Source organism: Nerophis ophidion, linkage group LG02 (genome assembly GCF_033978795.1).
Source record: "Nerophis ophidion isolate RoL-2023_Sa linkage group LG02, RoL_Noph_v1.0, whole genome shotgun sequence".
Lineage (NCBI taxonomy): Eukaryota > Metazoa > Chordata > Actinopteri > Syngnathiformes > Syngnathidae > Nerophis > Nerophis ophidion.
The window spans coordinates 62119187-62139295 of NC_084612.1; the positions used below are offsets into that span (position 1 = coordinate 62119187).

A 20109-nucleotide genomic window follows, 5' to 3' on the forward strand; every position below is an offset into this window, starting at 1 on the left:
TGGATCCCTCAAGTTGCTAGCACGGCCACTCTACCAACCGAGATATACATCCCCATTAAAAAATACAAATAAAAACTTATAATGGACTGATAGATCTGAAATTCATCTACAGATTTCTGTTGAAAATTTAAAAAAAAAAATAAACAGAAACGTGTAAGACTTATTTTTAATACTTATGAGGAGACCCTTTTGGAGCTCCGATAATTAAAAACAATTAAATAAACTTTCACTGATCAAAAAGTATTACTAAATAAAAATCAATGTTATCAATCAATCAATCAATCAATCAATGTTTACTCATATAGCCCTAAATCACTAGTGTCTCAAAGGGCTGCACAAACCACTACGACATCCTCGGTAGGCCCACATAAGGGCAAGGAAAACTCACACCCAGTGGGACATCGGTGACAATAATGACCCAGTGGGACGTCGGTGACAATGATGACTATGAGAACATGATACTGTGATACTGATGATACTGATGACTATGAGAACATATGAGAACATGATACTGTGAAAGATCAATCCATAATGGATCCAACACAGTCGCGAGAGTCCAGTCCAAAGCGGAGCCAACACAGCAGCGGGAGTCCCGTTCACAGCGGAGCCAGTAGGAAACCATCCCAAGCGGAGGCTGATCAGCAGCGCAGAGATGTCCCCAGCCGATACACAGGCGAGCAGTACATGGCCACCGGATCGGACCGGACTCCCTCCACAAAGGAGAGTGGGACATAGAAGAAAAAGAAGAGAAACGGCAGATCAACTGGTCTAAAAAGGGAGTCTATTTAAAGGCTAGAGTATACAAATGAGTTTTAAGGTGAGACTTAAATGCTTCTACTGAGGTGGCATCTCGAACTGTTACCGGGAGGGCATTCCAGAGTACTGGAGCCCGAAATGAAAAAGCTCTACAGCCCGCAGACTTTTTTTGGGCTTTGGGGATCACTAATAAGCCGGAGTCCTTTGAACGCAGATTTCTTGCCGGGACATATGGTACAATACAATCGGCAAGATAGGATGGAGCTAGACCGTGTAGTATTTTATACGTAAGTAGTAAAACCTTAAAGTCACATCTTAAGTGCACAGGAAGCCAGTGCAGGTGAGCCAGTACAGGAGTAATGTGATCAAACTTTCTTGTTCTTGTCAAAAGTCTAGCAGCCGCATTTTGTACCAACTGTAGTCTTTTAATGCTAGACATGGGGAGACGCGAAAATAATACGTTACAATAGTCGAGGCGAGACGTAACAAACGCATGGATAATGATCCCAGCGTCTTTAGTGGACAGAATGGAGCGAATTTTAGCGATATTGCGGAGATGAAAGAAGGCCGTTTTAGTAACGCTTTTAATGTGTGCCTCAAAGGAGAGAGTTGTTATGATTTATTTATTGACCTGTTTCAGACTCCGATTACTTCACATCATATATTACATTTTTAATTAATTTGGGGGTAGTGGGGAGTTGTCACATATTTTGTGTTTTTGCCATCAAAAACATGTTTTTTTTTAACAAAAATGGCATAATCCATAAACAAATTTAATAACTTTATATCAACATGTATATCTGAAGTTGAGCCAAAGATTTATTTATTTTGGGAACAACAGCAATTCAGCCACCAAGTGGTAGGCCACGTAAACTGCAAAGAGGTCGCCGACTTTCTGCACGGTCAATTGCGACAGAGCTCCAGACTTCATGTGACCTTCCAATTAGCCCACGTACGGTACGCAGAGTGCTTCATGGAATGGGTTTCCATGGCCGTGCAGCTGTATCTAAGCCATACATCACCAAGTCCAATGCAAACCACGTCGCCACTGATGGTTGAGTTTGGGTTTGGAGGTCGCCAGGAGAATGGTACAGTGTGAAATTTGGTGGAGGAGGAATTATGGGGGTTGTTTTTCAGGAGTTGGGCTTGGCCCCTTAGTTCCAGTGAAAGGATATTGGAATGTTCTATTTGAGTTTTGTCTCTCTTAGAATTAAACATGTTGAGCAAAGCGAGACCAGCTTGCTAGTAAATAAATAAACGTTAAAAAATAGAGGCAGCTCACTGGTAAGTGCTGCTATTTGAGCTATTTTTAGAACAGGCCAGCGGGCTACTCATCTGGTCCTTACGGGCGACCTGGTGCCCGCGGGCACCGCGTTGGTGACCCCTGCTTTAAAAAGACAGCCTGTATGAGTGTGACAGCCATTCTTTATATTCGCTGAGAGATGACAACATTAAGAGATTTTCGTATCGAAACAGAGCTCCGCTGTGATACGAATGATCGTCAGCAATGTGCAATTTTTTTAAGCTTTGCATTCAGTTAAAAGCATGCTGAGAAACGCTGAAATATTCATGCTAATTAGCCTTCGCTGAGACAAATAAGAATGAATAGCATAGTGACTGTGTTCCATGCTATAAATACTCTCTCTCTCTTTCCCTGCGTCTCTCCAGCCTCCAGATAAGGAAGGCGGTCTGCCCAAACAAGTGGGCAACAAGACGGAGTGCGGCCTGCTGGGATTGGTGCTGGACCTAAAGCGAGATTACCAGCCCATACGGAACCAGATCCCGGAGGAGAAGCTCTACAAAGTGTACACCTTCAACTCCGTCAGGAAGTCCATGAGCACCGTCATCAAACTGCCCGACGGAAGCTTCCGCATGTACAGCAAGGGAGCGTCGGAGATCGTCCTCAAAAAGTATGTGAGAGTGGAAATTGAACACTTGATTTTTAATTTTTATTTAAAGGAAACTGCACTTTTTCAAGAGTTGGTGGGTGGATTTTTTCGTCCATCCATCCATCCATCCATCCATTTTCTACCGCTTATTCCCTTTGGGGTCGCGGGGGGAGCTGGTGCCTATCTCAGCTACAATCGGGCGGAAGGCGGAGTACACCCCGGACAAGTCGCCACCTTATCACAGTGGATTTTTTTCCTATTGTTCGTAATAATTATAAGAGACAAGAAGACACTTTTTTTTTTTTTTTGCAGTCTAACTTGTAAAAATCTGCTCCTTCTTGATGGTCAGCAATGCACCTAATGGGAGCAATCATTTCCACCTGTAAATCACTTCAAAATGAAGTGAAGTGAACTATATTTATATAGCACTTTTTCTCTAGTGACTCATAGTGAAACCCAATATCTAAGTTACATTTTAAACCAGTGTGGGTGGCACTGGGAGCAGGTGGGTAAAGTGTCTTGCCCAAGGACACAACGGCAGTGACTAGGATGGCGGAAGCGGGGATCGAACCTGGAACCCTTAAGTTGCTGGCACGGCCGCTCTACCAACCGAGCTATACCACCCCATGCACCCCCAAAATGCACCCCAAACCATCTAAAAATACTTTATTTACATTCTGTAGCCTAGAGCAGTGGTCCCCAACCACCGGGCCGCAGAATAATTTTTTCCATCCATCCATCCATTTTCTACCGCTTATTCCATTTGGGGTAGCGGGGGGGCGCTGGTGCCTATCTCAGCTACAATCGGGCGGAAGGTGTGGTACACCCCGGACAAGTCGCCACCTTATCACAGTGGATTTTTTTCCTATTGTTCGTAATAATTATAAGAGACAAGAAGACACTTTTTTTTTATTTTGCAGTCTAACTTCTAAAAATCTGCTCCTTCTTGATGGTCAGCAATGCAGCTAATGGGAGCAATCATTTCCACCTATAAATCACTTCAAAATGAAGTGAAGTGAACTATATTTATATAGCGCTTTTTCTCTAGTGAGTCATAGTGAAACCCAATATCTAAGTTACATTTTAAACCAGTGTGGGTGGAACTGGGAGCAGGTGGGTAAAGTGTCTTGCCCAAGGACACAACGGCAGTGACTAGGGTGGCGGAAGCGGGGATCGAACCTGGAACCCTCAAGCTGCTGGCACGGCCGCTCTACCAACCGAGCTATACCACCCCATGCACCCCCAAAATGCACCCAAAACCATCTAAAAATACTTTATTTACATTCTGTACCCTAGAGCAGTGGTCCCCAACCACCGGGCCGCAGAATCATTTTTTATTCATTTTTATTTTAAAAAAATAAATATATTTTTTTCAAATACAATTAGCATAAACACAATATACACTTACAATTAGTGCACCAACCACAAAAACCTCCTCTTTTCATGACAAAAATGTCCCTTTTTCATGACAAAGAAAAAAAAAAAAAAGGGATTCCCCCCGGGCCGCGGGACAAATTATTAAGCGTTGACCGGTCCGCAGATACAAAAAGGTTGGGGACCACTGGCCTAGAGGTCGGGAACCTTTTTGGCTGAGGGAGCCATGAAAGCCAAATATTTTAAAATGTATTTCCGTGAGAGCCGTATAATATTTTTTACACTAAATCCTGTCACATTTTGTTGACGAACCCCAAGGGTTGGAATTGGGGCATTGAATAAGAAAACATGATTTAATTTGAATACTAAAACAAGAGCATACAAAAGGGTACTAACAAAAGGTGCGCATGAGGCGGATAACAAACTAGGCTATGAACAAAACACTTACTGTGACAAGAAGGATTTATAGCTTGAGCAGAGTGAACAAAAGTAGACACAACTACAACAAAGTAATAATGACATTGACAGGTAGTGGTGACAAACAACCGGTAGGAACGACTACAATCCAGCACTGACTGGAAGACAAAAAGCACTACATGTCTGCTGCATGTTTGAAAACATAGCAACACACCACAGTCATTATTAGCATGATAACATTAATGTGGAGTAAATGAGTGTCTCCATGGTGAAAGATCTATATGACACGCAAATATAAAATAGAATAAATGAGACAGTCTGCACCAGTCCACACCCAACATGCCCACTAATAGTACACACAATTTTATAGTGTGGTGTTCTGTTTGTAGCTTAGTAGATCAGGCCCTTAGTTTGTGTAAACTCCACAAGATGGCAGAAGCGGGATTTGACATTGACCACACTGTAAGTAAGCATGATGTGAGGCGTGTATCATAATCAACATTTAAAATGTGACTCACTAGATGGACAGTTTTGCGTTTAGTCCAGCTGGCCGGAAACATATTTTCTCGTTTATTTGAGTAAGCACTCCATTTTTGTTGAAATAGCTTGTTTTCAAGTTCCACACTCTACAGCTTCGATTCACGACGACCTCACTCTTTCGGTTACTGTCTGCTCCAACGTTCCACCATCTTTTCCTGTTGGCTTTTAGAAGCAGCATTTCATCCTCAGTATGTTCAGCTTCAAAAATATAAGGTTGTGAATCTTCATTTGACCAAAAATAGTCAAGTTCCACATTTACAGTTTCAAGTCACACCGACCTCACTCTCTTGGCTTCCGTCTGCTCCAACGTTTCACCATCTTTTCCTGCTGGCTTCTAGAAGCAGCAGTTCATCCTCAGTATATTCAGCTTAAAAAACATAAGGTTTTTAGTGCCTGCATCTCCCACATCTAAAAAAGAGGGTAAAGTTGTAGATCAAACTGCAGGACTGCTTCTAAAATGCCCATAAAAAGTTGTACATGTCTGCTGTATGTTTGAAAACATAGCAACACACCACAGTTATTATTAGCATGATAACATTAATGTGGAGTAAATGAGTTTCTCCATGGTGAAAAATCCATGTGACACCCAAAAATAAAATAAAATAAATGAGACAGTCTGCACTACCTATCATTGCACGCAAGGTCTCTGTAAATCACACCCAACATGCCCACTAATAGGACACACAATTTTATAGTGCGGTGTTGTGTTTATTGCTTAGTAGATCAGGCCCTTAGTTTGTTTAAACTCCACAAGATGGCAGAAGCGGGATTTGACATTGACCACACTGTAAGTAAGCATGATGTGAGGCGTGTATCATAATCAACATTTAAAATGTGACTCACTAGATGGACAGTTTTGCGTTTAGTCCAGCTGGCCGGAAACATATTTTCTGGTTTATTTGAGTAAGCACTCCATTTTTGTTGAAATAGCTTGTTTTCAAGTTCCACACTCTACAGCTTCGATTCACGACGACCTCACTCTCTCGGTTTCTGTCTGCTCCAACGTTCCACCATCTTTTCTTGTTGGCTTTTAGAAGCAGCAATTCATCCTCAGTATGTTCAGCTTCAAAAATATAAGGTTGTGAATCCTCATTTGACCAAAAATAGTCAAGTTCCACATTTACAGTTTCAAGTCACACCGACCTCACTCTCTTGGCTTCCGTCTGCTCCAACGTTTCACCATCTTTTTCTGCTGGCTTCTAGAAGCAGCAGTTCATCCTCAGTACATTCAGCTTAAAAAACATAAGGTTTTTAGTGCCTGCATCTCCCACATCTAAAAAAGAGGGTAAAGTTGTAGATCGAACTGCAGGACTGCTTCTAAAATGCCCATAAAAAGTTGTACATGTCTGCTGCATGTTTGAAAACATAGCAACACACCACAGTTATTATTAGCATGATAACATTAATGTGGAGTAAATGAGTTTCTCCATGGTGAAAAATCCATGTGACACCCAAAAATAAAATAAAATAAATGAGACAGTCTGCACTACCTATCATTGCACGCACAGTCTCAGTAAATCGCACGCAACATGCCCACTAATAGGACAAACAAATTTATAGTGCGGTGTTGTGTTTATAGCTTAGTAGATCAGGACGTTAGTTTGTGTTATCTCCACAAGTTGGCAGAAGCGGTATTTGACATTGACCACACTGTAAGTAAGCATGATGTGGGGCGTGTATCATGATCAACATTTAAAATGTGACTCCCTAGATGGACAGTTTTGCGTTTTCCAACTGGCCGGAGACATTTTTTTCTGGTTTATTTGGGTAAGCACTCCATTTTTGTTGAAATAGCTTGTTTTCAAGTTCCACACTCTACAGCTTCGATTCACGACGACCTCACTCTCTCGGTTTCTGTCCGCTCCAACGTTCCACCATCTTTTCCTGTTGGCTTTTAGAAGCAGCAATTCATCCTCAGTATGTTCAGCTTCAAAAATATAAGGTTGTGAATCCTCATTTGACCAAAAATAGTCAAGTTCCACATTTACAGTTTCAAGTCACACCGACCTCACTCTCTTGGCTTCCGTCTGCTCCAACGTTTCACCATCTTTTCCTGCTGGCTTCTAGAAGCAGCAGTTCATCCCCAGTATATTCAGATTAAAAACATAAGGTTTTTAGTGCCTGCATCTCCCACATCTAAAAAAGAGGGTAAAGTTGTAGATCGAACTGCAGGACTGCTTCTAAAATGCCCATAAAAAGTTGTACTTGTCTGCTGCATGTTTGAAAACATGGCAACACACCACAGTTGTTATTATTAGCATGATAACATTAATGTGGAGTAAATGAGTTTCTCCATGGTGAAAAATCTATGTGACACGCAAAAATAAAATAAAATTAATGAGACAGTCTGCACTACCTATCATTGCACGCACAGTCTCAGTAAATCGCACGCAGCATGCCCACTAATAGGACACACAATTTTATAGTGCGGTGTTGTGTTTATAGCTTAGTAGATCAGGCCCTTAGTTTGTGTTATCTCCACAAGTTGGCAGAAGCGGTATTTGACATTGACCACACTGTAAGTAAGCATGATGTGAGGCGTGTATCATGATCAACATTTAAAATGTGACTCACTAGATGGACAGTTTTGCGTTTGGTCCAGCTGGCCGGAAACATATTTTCTGGTGTATTTGAGTAAGCACTCCATTTTTGTTGAAATAGCTTGTTTTCAAGTTCCACACTCTACAGCTTCGATTCACGGCGACCTCACTCTCTCGGTTTCTGTCTGCTCCAACGTTCCACCATCTTTTCCTGTTGGCTTTTAGAAGCAGCAGTTCATCCTCAGTATGTTCAGCTTCAAAAATATAAGGTTGTGATTCCTCATTTGACCAAAAATAGTCAAGTTCCACATTTACAGCTTCGAGTCACGCCGACCTCACTCTCTCGGCTTCCGTCTGCTCCAACGTTTCACTATCTTTTCCTGCTGCCTTCTAGAAGCAGCAGTTCATCCTCAGTATATTCAACTTCAAAATGATAAGGTTGTTAGTGCCTGCATCTTCCACATCTAAAAAAGAGGGTTAAGTTGTAGATCGACCTGCAGGAGTGTTTCTAATATGCCCATTAAAAAGCACTACATGTCTGCTGCATGTTTGAAAACATAGCAACACACCACAGTTATTATTATCATGATAACATTAATGTGGAGTAAATGAATGTCTCCATGGTGAAAGATCCACATGACACGCAAATATAAAATAGAATAAATGAGACAGTCTGCACCAGTCCACACGCAACATGCCCACTAATAGTACACACAATTTTATAGTGCGGTGTTGTGTTTATAGCTTAGTAGATCAGGCCCTTAGTTTGTGTTATCTCCACAAGTTGGCAGAAGCGGTATTTGACATTGACCACACTGTAAGTAAGCATGATGTGGGGCGTGTATCATGATCAACATTTAAAATGTGACTCCCTAGATGGACCGTTTTGCGTTTGGTCCAACTGGCCAGAGACATTTTTTTCTGGTTTATTTGGGTAAGCACTCCATTTTTGTTGAAATATCTTGTCTGCAAGTTCCACATTTACAGCTCCGATTCACGACGACCTCACTCTCTCAGCTTCCCTCAGCTCCAACGTTTCATCATCTTTTCCCGCTGGCTTCTAGAAGCAGCAGTTCATCCTCAGTATGTTCAGCTTCAAAAATATAAGGTTGTGATTCCTCATTTGACCAAAAATAGTCAAGTTCCACATTTACAGCTTCGAGTCACGCCGACCTCACTCTCTCGGCTCCCGTCTGCTCCAACGTTTCACCATCTTTTCCTGCTGCCTTCTAGAAGCAGCAGTTCATCCTCAGTATATTCAACTTCAAAATGATAAGGCTGTTAGTGCCTGCATCTCCCACATCTAAAAAAGAGGGTAAAGTCATAGATCGAACTGCAGGAGTGTTTCTAAAATGCCCATAAAAAGTTCTACAGGTCTGCTGCATGTTTGAAAAATAGCAACACACCACAGTTATTATTAGCATGATAACATTAACGTTGAGTAAATGAGTTTCTCCATGGTGAAAGATCCATGTGACACGCAAAAATAAAACAAAATAAATGAGACAGTCTGCACCAGCTATCATTGCACACACAGTCTTAGTAAATCACACCCAACATGCCCACTATTTGAACACACAATTTTATACTGTGGTGTTGTGTTTGTAGCTTAGTAGATCAGGCCCATAGTTTGTGTTATCTCCACAAGTTGGCAGAAGCGGTATTTGACATTGACCACACTGTAAGTAACCATGATGTGGGGCATGTATCACGATCAACATTTAAAATGAGACTCACTAGATGGACAGTTTTGCGTTTGGTCCAGCTGGCCAGAGACATTTTTTTTTCTAGTTTATTTGGGTAAGCACTCCATTTTTGTTGAAATACCTTGTCTGCAAGTTCCACACTTTACAGCTTCGATTCACGACGACCTCACTCTCTCGGCTTCCTTCTGCTCCAACGTTTCACCATCTTTTCCCGCTGGCTTCTAGAAGCAGCAGTTCATCCTCCGTATGTTCAGCTTCAAAAATATAAGGTTGTGAATCCTCATTTGACCAAAAACAGTCAAGTTCCACATTTACAGCTTCGAGTCACACCGACCTTACTCTCTCGGCTTCCGTCTGCTCCAAAGTTTCACCATCTTTTCCTGCCGGCTTCTAGAAGCAGCAGTTCATCCTCAGTATTTTCAGCTTCAAAAAGATAAGATTGTGAATCCACATTTCTCTAAAAATTGTCGTCTTCGTTGTCTGTTCCCAAGACTGCCAACTTGGAACATTGATAGTTTGAATGTCCAAGATGAGTTTAATATGTTGAGGGTGGAATGGTTTGAATGGGTTGAAAAATGTGGAAATGGTGGAATTTTGAAAAATGGCCAACTCATTTTGAATGGGAACAATATCCTGGAAAACCTTGAATTCTGGGAAAATTTGGGAATTTTTCAAAGGAAAGCTTGCAATTCCCGAAAAGGCTGAACTGTTTGAAGTTGGAACGGTTTGAATTGGGTGAAACATGTGGAAGGTCGAGTGCGCCAAAATCTGGAGTAGAAGAAGAACAAGAAATTATTTCGGTGTAGAAAACCATATGTGTGAATGCTTGGGAACATTCACACAATAATATTAACGTTATGTTGATTGCAATACCTGTTTCCCTGTCACAGATGTAACCACGTCCTGAACGAGGTGGGTGAGCCCAGGGTTTTCCGTCCCCGGGACAAGGACGAGATGGTGAAGAAGGTGATCGAGCCCATGGCCTGTGAGGGTTTGAGGACCATCTGCGTGGCGTACCGGGACTTCTCAGGCAACCCGGAGCCCAACTGGGACGACGAAAACAACATCCTCAGCGACCTCACGGCCATTTGCGTCGTCGGGATCGAAGACCCCGTCCGGCCAGAGGTAGGAGAGCCGTGTGCCGTGTTTTGGAGTTCATAAGATGTGTTGATTATTTTTCAGTGAGGAGCATTGGTGGAACTTCAAGGGGGTGTCGGGATAAACGAGAGGCAATGGTTGTGAAAAAAAATGATGTCTCTCAGGGGGGTTGTAACAGAAAATGATTGAGAACCACCGGCTTTGTCCTTTGATTGGAAAAAAAACAAAAAAAAAAACACATTGCATGATTCTTCCAAGCCCCTCTGTACAGTACCTTTTTAGGTCAACATGGCAACTAGAGGTGTAACACAGTACAGGTGTCTAAACTAAATGTTCTGATATGTCAGGAGAAATGAAAATCTGTAAAATGTGTATATTGTAATGTTATTGAAATGTGTATATTGTTCCCCTAGTGTCCAAATAACTACATTAAGTCTTTGTTACTTACAATATGTTCCCCTGTTGTCCAAATAACTCTAAATTAAGTCTTTGTTACTTAAAATATGTTTCCCTAGTATCCAAATAACTCTAAATTAAGTCTTTGTTACTTAAAATATGTCCTCCTCGTGTGATAAATAACTCTAAATTAAGTCTTTGTCACTTACAATATGTCCCCCTCGTGTCCAAATAACTCGACATTAAGTCTGTGTTACTTACAATATGTTCCCCTAGTGTCCAAATACCTCTTGATTAAGTCTGTGTTACTTACAATATGTTCCCCTAGTGTCCAAATAACTCTTTATTAAGTCTTTGTTACTTACAATATGTTCCCCTAGTGTCCAAATAACTCTTTATTAAGTCTTTGTTACTTACAATATGTTCCCCTAGTGTCCAAATAACTCGACATTAAGTCTGTGTTACTTACAATATGTTCCTCTAGTGTCCAAATAACTCAACATTAGGTCTGTGTTACTTACAATATGTTCTCCTAGTGTCCACACAACTCTTAAATAAGTCTTTGTTACTTACAATATGTTCCCCTAATGTCCAAATAACTCTTAAATAAGTCTTTGTCACATACAATATGTTCTCTTATTGTCTAAATAACTCAACATTAAGTCTTTGATACTCACAACATGTTCCCCTAGTGTCCGAATAACTCTTAATTAAGTCTTTGTTACATACAATATCTTCCCCTTAGTGTCTAAATAACTCTACATTAAGTCTTTGCTACTAACCATATGTTCCCCTAGTGTCCAAATAACTCTTTATTAAGTCTTTGTTACTTACAATATGTTCCCCTAGTGTCCAAATAACTCGACATTAAGTCTGTGTTACTTACAATATGCTCCCCTAGTGTCCAAACAACTCTTAAAAAAAGTCTTTATTACATACAATATGTTCCCCTAGTGTCTAAATAACTCTACATTAATCTTTGTTACTTAGAATATGTTCCCCTAGTGTCCAAATAACTCTAAATTAAGTCTTTGTTACTTAAAATATGTCCTCCTCGTGTCCAAATAACTCTAAATTAAGTCGTTTTTACTTACAAAAAGTGTTACCAAAAAGTCATAGACAAAAACACACATGCAAATGTTAGCTTGTCTTGGACACTGCAGTATTACACTCCACAATCTCTATTTTGGTGCAGCACTCCACTTTTCTTGACGCCCTCAGTCTCTTTTTGGATAAAATGGCTCTCATTAGCTTACCTTGAGTACACTTTAACACCGCTTTTTTCTGCAAAGCCCCATTTTCCGGCCACCCTCAGCATCATTTCGGATGCAATACGTAAATCGTGTCTCCACATTGCATAAAACCTCTCACCTCCATCGCCCTCTTGCTGTACATTAGTACCGTGGGTTACCGTGGTTACGCTTCATTGTGACAGCATGATTGTCAGTGTTGGTTTGGGTCTTGACAGTGGACAACAAAAGCAAACACAGATGAGTGAACGGCGGACAGAGTCGGCTCCACTTTTTCAAATGGCTGAGCAGACTCTCCATAGGGTTCTTTCACAGGAAGCCGTCTTTTCATAGCGTCCTTTGATTAAATTTGAGGTTGACTCGGCCCCAGGGGTCTTACACAAGCGGACGCAAACACACGTCTGTCCAAGGTCGAGACTTTCTACGGAGAAGCAGGTCTCAGTGTGCAATTATTTTAAGCGCGATATTGCATTTTAGACCTGGATGGGCCAATAGTTTACTATATTGGACAGGAAGGTTGTGGTCTCATTGCCGGCTAACAGGATAAAGCAAAACTACTTAGCTTTGGGGTGCATGACCATAAGAACAAGTCATTCAATTTGGGTGAAGACCCTTTTGTTGAGGAATCCTTGTTTTGAGACGTTTCTTTAACATGTATAGAACCTTTTGCAGGGAAACTTTCTCTGGGTTTAATGGTTATTTTGTCTCATTCCATAGTTTTGCTGCAGATTTTCTCGCATCACCTTCTGGGATTGTTTCATTGCATGATTAATAGTGGTTAGAGAATCCAGCCTGAGATCGGTAGGATGTGAGTTCAAACCCCGGCCGAGTCATACCATACCAAAGACTATAAAAAATGGGATCCATTGGGGGTTAAATCACCAAAAATTATTCCTGGGCGCAGCCACCGCTGCTGCCCTCTGCTCCCCTCACCTCCCAGGGGGTGAACAAGGGGATGGGTCAAATGCAGAGGACACATTTCAACACACCTAGTGTGTGTGTGACAATCATTGGTCCTTTAACTTTGAACTTTACCACCTCTAACCAACACTTCATCCTCCATAAATTCAGCTTCAAAAAGATAAGGTTGCAAATCCTCGTTGTCCATCTTAGAACACAGACGTGTTTGTTGCCTGTGCTATGGGCACTGAAATAAATACGCCCATAAAAATCAAGTTTGCATGTTGATGCATGCCAACCTTGAGTAAATCAGGCCATTTGTTGAGGAATCCTTGTTTTGAGACGTTTCTTTAACATGTGTAGAACCTTTTGCAGGGAAACATTTTCTGGGGTTATTGGTTATTTTGTCTTATTCCGGAGTCTTGCTGTAGGTTTACTCGCATCACCTTCTGGGCTTGTTTCATTGCATGATTAATCCTAAAATGAAGGCCATCTCTGCTCAACCAACTCAGTGGCCTAGTGGTTAGAGAATCCAGCCTGAGATCGGTAGGTTGTGAGTTCAAACCCCGGCCGAGTCATACCAATACCTATATATACCTATAAAAAGATGGGACCCATTACCTTCACGCTTGGCACTTAGCATCAAGGGTTGGAATTGGGGGTTAAATCACCAAAATTGATTCCTGGGCGCGGACACCGCTGCTGCCCACTGCTCCCCTCACCTCCCAGGGGGTGAAAAAGGGGATAGATCAAATGCAGAGGACAAATTTCAACACACCTAGTGTGTGTGTGACAATCATTGGTCCTTTAACTTCGAAGTTTGACTTTTCTAACCAACACTTCATCCTCCATATATTCAGCTTCAAAAAGAAAAGGTTGAAAATTCTCGTTGTCCATCTTAGAACACACACGCGTTTGCTACCCGTACCATGGGCACTGAAATAAATACGCCCAGGAAAATCAAGTTTGCATGTTAATGCATGCCGACCTTTAGTAAATCAGGCCGTTTGTTGAGGAATCCTTTGTTAAGGAATCATTGTTTTGAGACGTTTTTTTAACATGTGTCGAACCTTTTGCAGGGAAACTTTCTCTGGGGTGAATGGTTATTTTGTCTTATTCCGGAGTCTTGCTATAGATTTTCTCACATCACCTTCTGAGCTTGTTTCATTGCATGATTAATCCCAAAATTAAGGCCATCTCTACCCTACCAACTCAGTGGCCTAGTGGTTTACGAATGCAGCCTGAGATCGGTAAGTTGTGAGTTCAAACCCCGGGCGAGTCATACCAATACCTATATATACCTATAAAAAGATGGGACCCATTACCTTCATGCTTGGCACTTAGCATCAAGGGTTGGAATTGGGGGTTAATTTACCAAAAATTATTCCTGGCTGAGGCCACCGCTGCTGCCCACTGCTCACCTCACCTCCCAAGGGGTGAACAAGGGGATGGGTCGAATGCAGAGGACACATTTCAACACACTTAGTGTGTGTGTGTGACAATCATTGGTCCTTTAACTTCGAAGTTTGACTTTTCTAACCAACACTTCATCCTCCATATATTCAGCTTCAAAAAGATAAGGTTGTAAATCCTCGTCGTCCATCTTAGAACACACACGCGTTTGTTGCCCGTGCTATGGGCACTGAAATAAATACGCCCAGGAAAATCAAGTTTGCATGTTATGTTAATGCATGCTAACCTTTAGTAAATCAGGCCATTTGTGTATAAAGGAGCAACTGACCTCATTTGGCGTCTTTCATGCAGGTACAAGAAAAGCATGTTGCATTATTCACACTCTTCTTTTAGTACGACCTCAACCGCTCTCTTGCAACGTAGGCAGATTGTCACCTCTGGCTTTTGCTTTTCGTCAGTGGATTTTTTTAAAGGGCAGCAAAGTACATTTCTGTCCCATAGGGCTGCCCTAGAAGGACACAAAATAGGTTAAAAGAAAAGAAGATGATAGGAAGAAGGAAGAATAGTAATTGGTGTTTGAGACAGGTTTTCATTTTTTGAGGCGTCCTACCGTCTTTGATCTCCTCTGCTTTTTAATTTAGTTGCTGGTTCTAGTCGTGGGACAAGAAAGAAGTGGGGCAGGGATGACAATAAGGCAGTTGGGAGCCTGGTAGCTTGATAACCAGGTGAAGAACGTGGAACTGCAAGAACATTTTGATTTGTTCGACAAATTTATCCTTCACTAAAGGCAGCGTTCACACTTGGTTCTGTACTTCGGGCCGGGCAAACATTTTTAAAAAGACACTCGGTGCACACTTTGGTGCGGTTAGTTAGTGCGGTTACTAATGTCAGCACAAATCATTGTACAAAACCCAAAACCAGTGAAGTTGTCACGTTGTGTAATTCGTAAATAAAAACAGAATATGATGATTTCCAAATCCTTTTCAACTTATATTCAATTGAATAGACAGCGAAGATAAGATATTTAATGTTCGAACTGAGAAACTGAATTTTTTTTTTGGGCAATTAATCATTAACTTAGAATTTAATGGCAGTAACACATTGCAAAATAGTTGGCACAGGGGAATGTTTACCACTGTGTTACATGGCCTTTCCTTGTAACAACAATCAGTAAACGTTTGGGAACTGAGGAGACCAAAGTTTGAAGCTTTTCAGGTGGAATTCTTTCCCATTCTTGCTTGATGTACAGCTTAAGTTGTTCAACAGTCTTGGGTCTCCATTGTGGTATTTTAGGCTATTCATATTGCGCTACACATTTTCAATGGGAGACAGATCTGGACTACATACAGGCCAATCTAGTACTTGCACTATTTTACTATGAAGCCACGCTGTTATAACACATGGCTTGGCATTGTCTCAATGAAATAAGCAGGGGCGTCCATGACAACGTTGCTTAAATGGCAACATATGTTGCTCCAAAACCTGTATGCATCTTTCAGTATAAATAGTGCCTTCACAGATGTGTAAGTTACCCATGCCTTGGGGACTAATACACCCCCATACCATCACAGATGCTGGCTTTTCAACTTTGCACCTATAACAATCCGGATGGTTATTTTTCTCTTCGTTCCGGAAGACAAGACATCCACAGTTTCCAAAAATATTTTAAAATGTGGACTCGTCAGACCACAGGATGCTTTTCCCACTTTGCATCAGTCCATCTTAGATGAGCTCAGGCCCAGCAAAGCCGGCGGCATTTCCGGGCGTTGTTGGTAAATGGTTATTGCTTTGCATAGTAGAGTTTTAACCTGGACTTACAGATGTGTAGCGACCAACTGTAGTTACTGACAGTGTTTTTCTGAAGTGTTCCTAAGCCCATGTGGTGATATCCTTTACACACCGATGTCGTTTTTTGATGCAGTACTGCCTAAAGGATCGAATGCACGTAAGATCATCGCTAACGTGCAGTGATTTCTCCATATTTTCCAGAGAACTCCCAATCTGATGAAACTTTTGATGATATTACGGCCTGTAGATGGTGAGAGCCCAGAATTCCTTGCAATAGCTGGTTGAGAAATTTTGTTCTTGAACTGTTGGACAATTTGCTCACACATTTGATCACAAAGTGGTGACCCCCGCTCCATCCTTGTTAGTGAATGACTGAGCATTTCACGGATGCTGCTTTTATACCCAATCATGGCACCCGACCTGCTCCCAATTCACCTGTTCACCTGTGGTATGTTCCGAATAAGTGTTTGATGAGCATTCCTCAACTTTATCAGTTGTTTTTTCCAACTTGTGCCATCTTTTTTGAAACAATGTTTCCAGTTTAAACATTAAGGATCTTGTCTTTGCAGTCTCTTCAATTGAATATAGGTTGAAAAAGATTTGCAAATCATTGTATTCTGTTTTTATTTGCCATTTACACAAAATGCCAACTTAACTGGTTTTGGGATTTGTACATACTTTTATTATTTTGTCGTGTGGAATGTTAGAAAAGGCTTGATCTGGTAAGTTAAACAGAACACTGGTAGGTATTTAAAATACTTACCTATTTATTATTACCCATCTATAATAGACATATGCTGTCTTTAGATTGACGTTGAATGGTTGTTCAATTAGGGATACCTGTTACGTATGTTTAGCTTGTGTGCTATTGTGCGCTTAGCTGTTGTGTAGCTGCTGGATCCTAATAGCCTATTGTGTACTTTTTGTAAATGCCATCCATTTTCTACCGCTTGTCCTTTCCTTGGTCGCAGGGGCTGCTGGAGCCTGTCTCAGCTGCATTCGAGCGGATGGACTAAAATACAAGAGATCAACTTTGTGTGCTTATAATAAAAGGACATGTCGATGTTAAATCGCTGTCCAGCTCTGCACAAGTAAACTCATTGCAGGACTGCTTGTATCAAAGCTTATATCGGAAATTTTAGATGCAAGCCGACATACTGTATTGCCCAAAGTATTTGGCCACCCATCCAAATGATCAGTTGGCCACAGGGGTATAAAATCAAGCACTTGGGCATGAAGACTGTTTCTACAAACATTTGTGAAAGAATGGGCCGCTCTCGGGAACTCTGAAGGACGAGTCTGGGTTTGGAAGTTGCCAGGAGAACGCTACATTTCGGACTGTGAAATTTGTTGGAGGAGGAATTATGGTGTGCGGTGGTTTTTCGTGATTTGGGCTTGGCCCCCTAGTTCCAGTGAAAGGAACTTGTTAAGATCCGTTTCTCGGATCTTCACATATCATTGTTTATTTTTCCATCTTGGTTTTCATTCTCCGTTTGACCCTGTTATTTCCTGTGTTAGTCTGTTACTATGGTTACTCATTAGTTCAGCTGCTACTCTCGGTTCCAGCATACCTGTCTTTACTAATCACCACCCTTTATAAGCCAGCCTTTTCTGTTCACTCATTGTCGGATCTTGGTTTGTTCTCATACAACTGCTTATGACTTGTCTCTCACTCTCGATTTCGCAAGCTCTCACGCTAAGTTTTATTTTATTCCTAGCTTTCACGCTAGTTGTTTTGTGTTTCCTTTTTTGTGCCTTCGTGCCAAGTGTTTGTGTTTCGGTTAGTTTTACCAAGCTTTCCATGCTAGTGCTTTTATTTGCCTTTTCTATTTACACCAGTGTTTTTGTCCTAGCCTGATTTGAGTTGATAAATTCCTTAGGTCTTACCTTTTGCTGTGTTTTTGCTGACGCATCCACTGAGGGCCGAATCCGGCAACAATATGCCATGCAAGTCTAACAGAACTTTAAATGCTCTAGGACAGTGGTCCCCAACCGGGACCGCGGCTCAATTGGTATCGGGCTGCGGAATAATTTTTTATTATTATTTATATATATATGTATATATGTATATATATTTTTGTTATTATTTTTTTTTAATTTTTAAATCAATATAAAAAACACAAGATACACTTACAATTAGTGCACTAAACAAAAAAACCCTCCCTTTTTCATGACAAAATAAATAAATAAATAAATAAAATAAAATAAAATAAAAATCCCCCCAAACAACCCCCACCCCCCGCCGGGCCACGGGCCAGATTATCAAGCGTTAACCGGTCCGCAGCTACAAAAAGGTTGGGGACCACTGCTCCAGGATACCAAAATATTTTGGACAATTCCATACGCCAGTGCACAAAGCAAGGTCCATAAAGACATCTGGTGTGGATGAACTTGACTGGCCTGCACAGAGTCCTGACCTGAACCCGATAGAACACCTTTAGATTGAATCAGAACGGCGACTGAGAGCCAGGCCTTCTCGACCAACATCGGTGTGTGACCTCACCAATGCGCCTTTGGCAGAATGGTGGAAAATTCCTTTAAACACACTCCGCAACCTTGTGGACAGCCTTCCCAGAAGAATTGAAGCTGTAATAGCTGCAAAAGGTGGACCGACATCATGTGGAACCCTATGGGTTAGGAATAGGATGGCACTTCAAGTTCATATGTGAGTCAAGGCAGGTGGCCAAATACTTTTGGCAATATAGTGTAATTGGATGATGGTATTGGACTGATATCCGACTTCAATATCGGACCAAGACACCCTCAGTTCACAACCAAAAACTGGAACAGCAGTTTATTTTATCTGAAGCAAAATGACAAGTCTCTTCAGATGATTCCAATCCCTCATGTTTACATGCATGAGAGGCTTCGTTTGGTGGAGTTCTGGGAGTGTGTAAAAGCCTAGCGTGTATGTGGAACATGCCCAAGTGACTCGGGAGTCAAACGTATACGCATATTCCTCCCTGCCTCCGTGGAGCGCGGCTGCACCGACACACGTTTGTTTATGTGTGGGTTTGGAGAGCACAGCTCGCCCACACTGGCCATTGCCAAAGAGGAGGACATCCATCTCGATATACATAATATCTCTCAGTTCTACCACACACACACACACACACACACACACACACACACACACACACACACACACACACACACACATTCTCGTATTTCTTACCTTCTTGAGACCTGTGCAAAAATGCCTGCCTCTTTAGGACCTCCCTTTCTAGATATATATAAATTTGTATTTACAACATTAATAATGTATACAAACTATGCAAACATAAAAAAGCTTGTTGTGAAACATTAGTTGGAATTTCACAAGAAAAAGTTCACAACTTCACCGGAAAAACGTATAATTTTAGCAGTATTATGATAAAAGTCGTGATTTTTACTCAACACAAGTCAAAGTTGTACAAGAAAAAGCGAACATTTGTGCAATTTTATGATAAAAGTTGGAATTTTACTCAATAACAGTCGCAATTTTGCAAGTAAAGCCTAAAATGTTGCCAAATTTATGAAAACAGTCGTAATTTTACATGACAAAAGTCACAATTTAGTAAGAAATCTTTCAAATTTTGGCAATATTACATTGATAGTTGATAATTTACTTGGCAAAATTATGAAAAAAAGTAATCATTTTACTCAATAAATGTCACTATTTTACAAGAACAACAACAAAAAATCGCAATATTGTGAAAAAGTACGAATTTTATACGACAGATGTCACAATTTTGCATTAAAAAGTAATAATTGTACATTAAAAAAAGTGATAATTTTGCGAGAAAATATTGCAATTTTCCTGTGGAAGTTGCTTCCAAGCGGTTTCACCCCAGACACTTCACAAGAGCCAGGCGTGCAAAGTTGGCCAAAATTTTTAATCTGCATAGATTTTTCTCCAAGTCTTTCTCCCGCAGAACGTGACTCTTCAGTCACGTCCGTATCCTCTGTCCCCTCCTGCTCCCCGCTACTTACTGTTTAAGACAACAGATGATTAGATTAACACGTATCACCCGGGAAATCTAATCTCCTGCCAGCTGGGTTT

The 20109-nt window shown here is 41.2% G+C and overlaps 1 protein-coding gene across 5 annotated transcripts in view; it reads left to right on the top strand.

The window, feature by feature from the left end:
- The window catches only part of atp2b2 (ATPase plasma membrane Ca2+ transporting 2), a 342244-nt gene that overhangs the window by 272398 nt on the left and 49737 nt on the right, over positions 1 to 20109 (top strand). For all 5 annotated transcript variants that reach the window (XM_061888038.1, XM_061888058.1, XM_061888049.1 and 2 more), the window contains 2 exons: positions 2425 to 2666; positions 10113 to 10347. In XM_061888038.1, coding sequence (XP_061744022.1) covers positions 2425 to 2666; positions 10113 to 10347 — 477 coding nt within the window. The remainder of the gene's footprint in view (positions 1 to 2424; positions 2667 to 10112; positions 10348 to 20109) is intronic.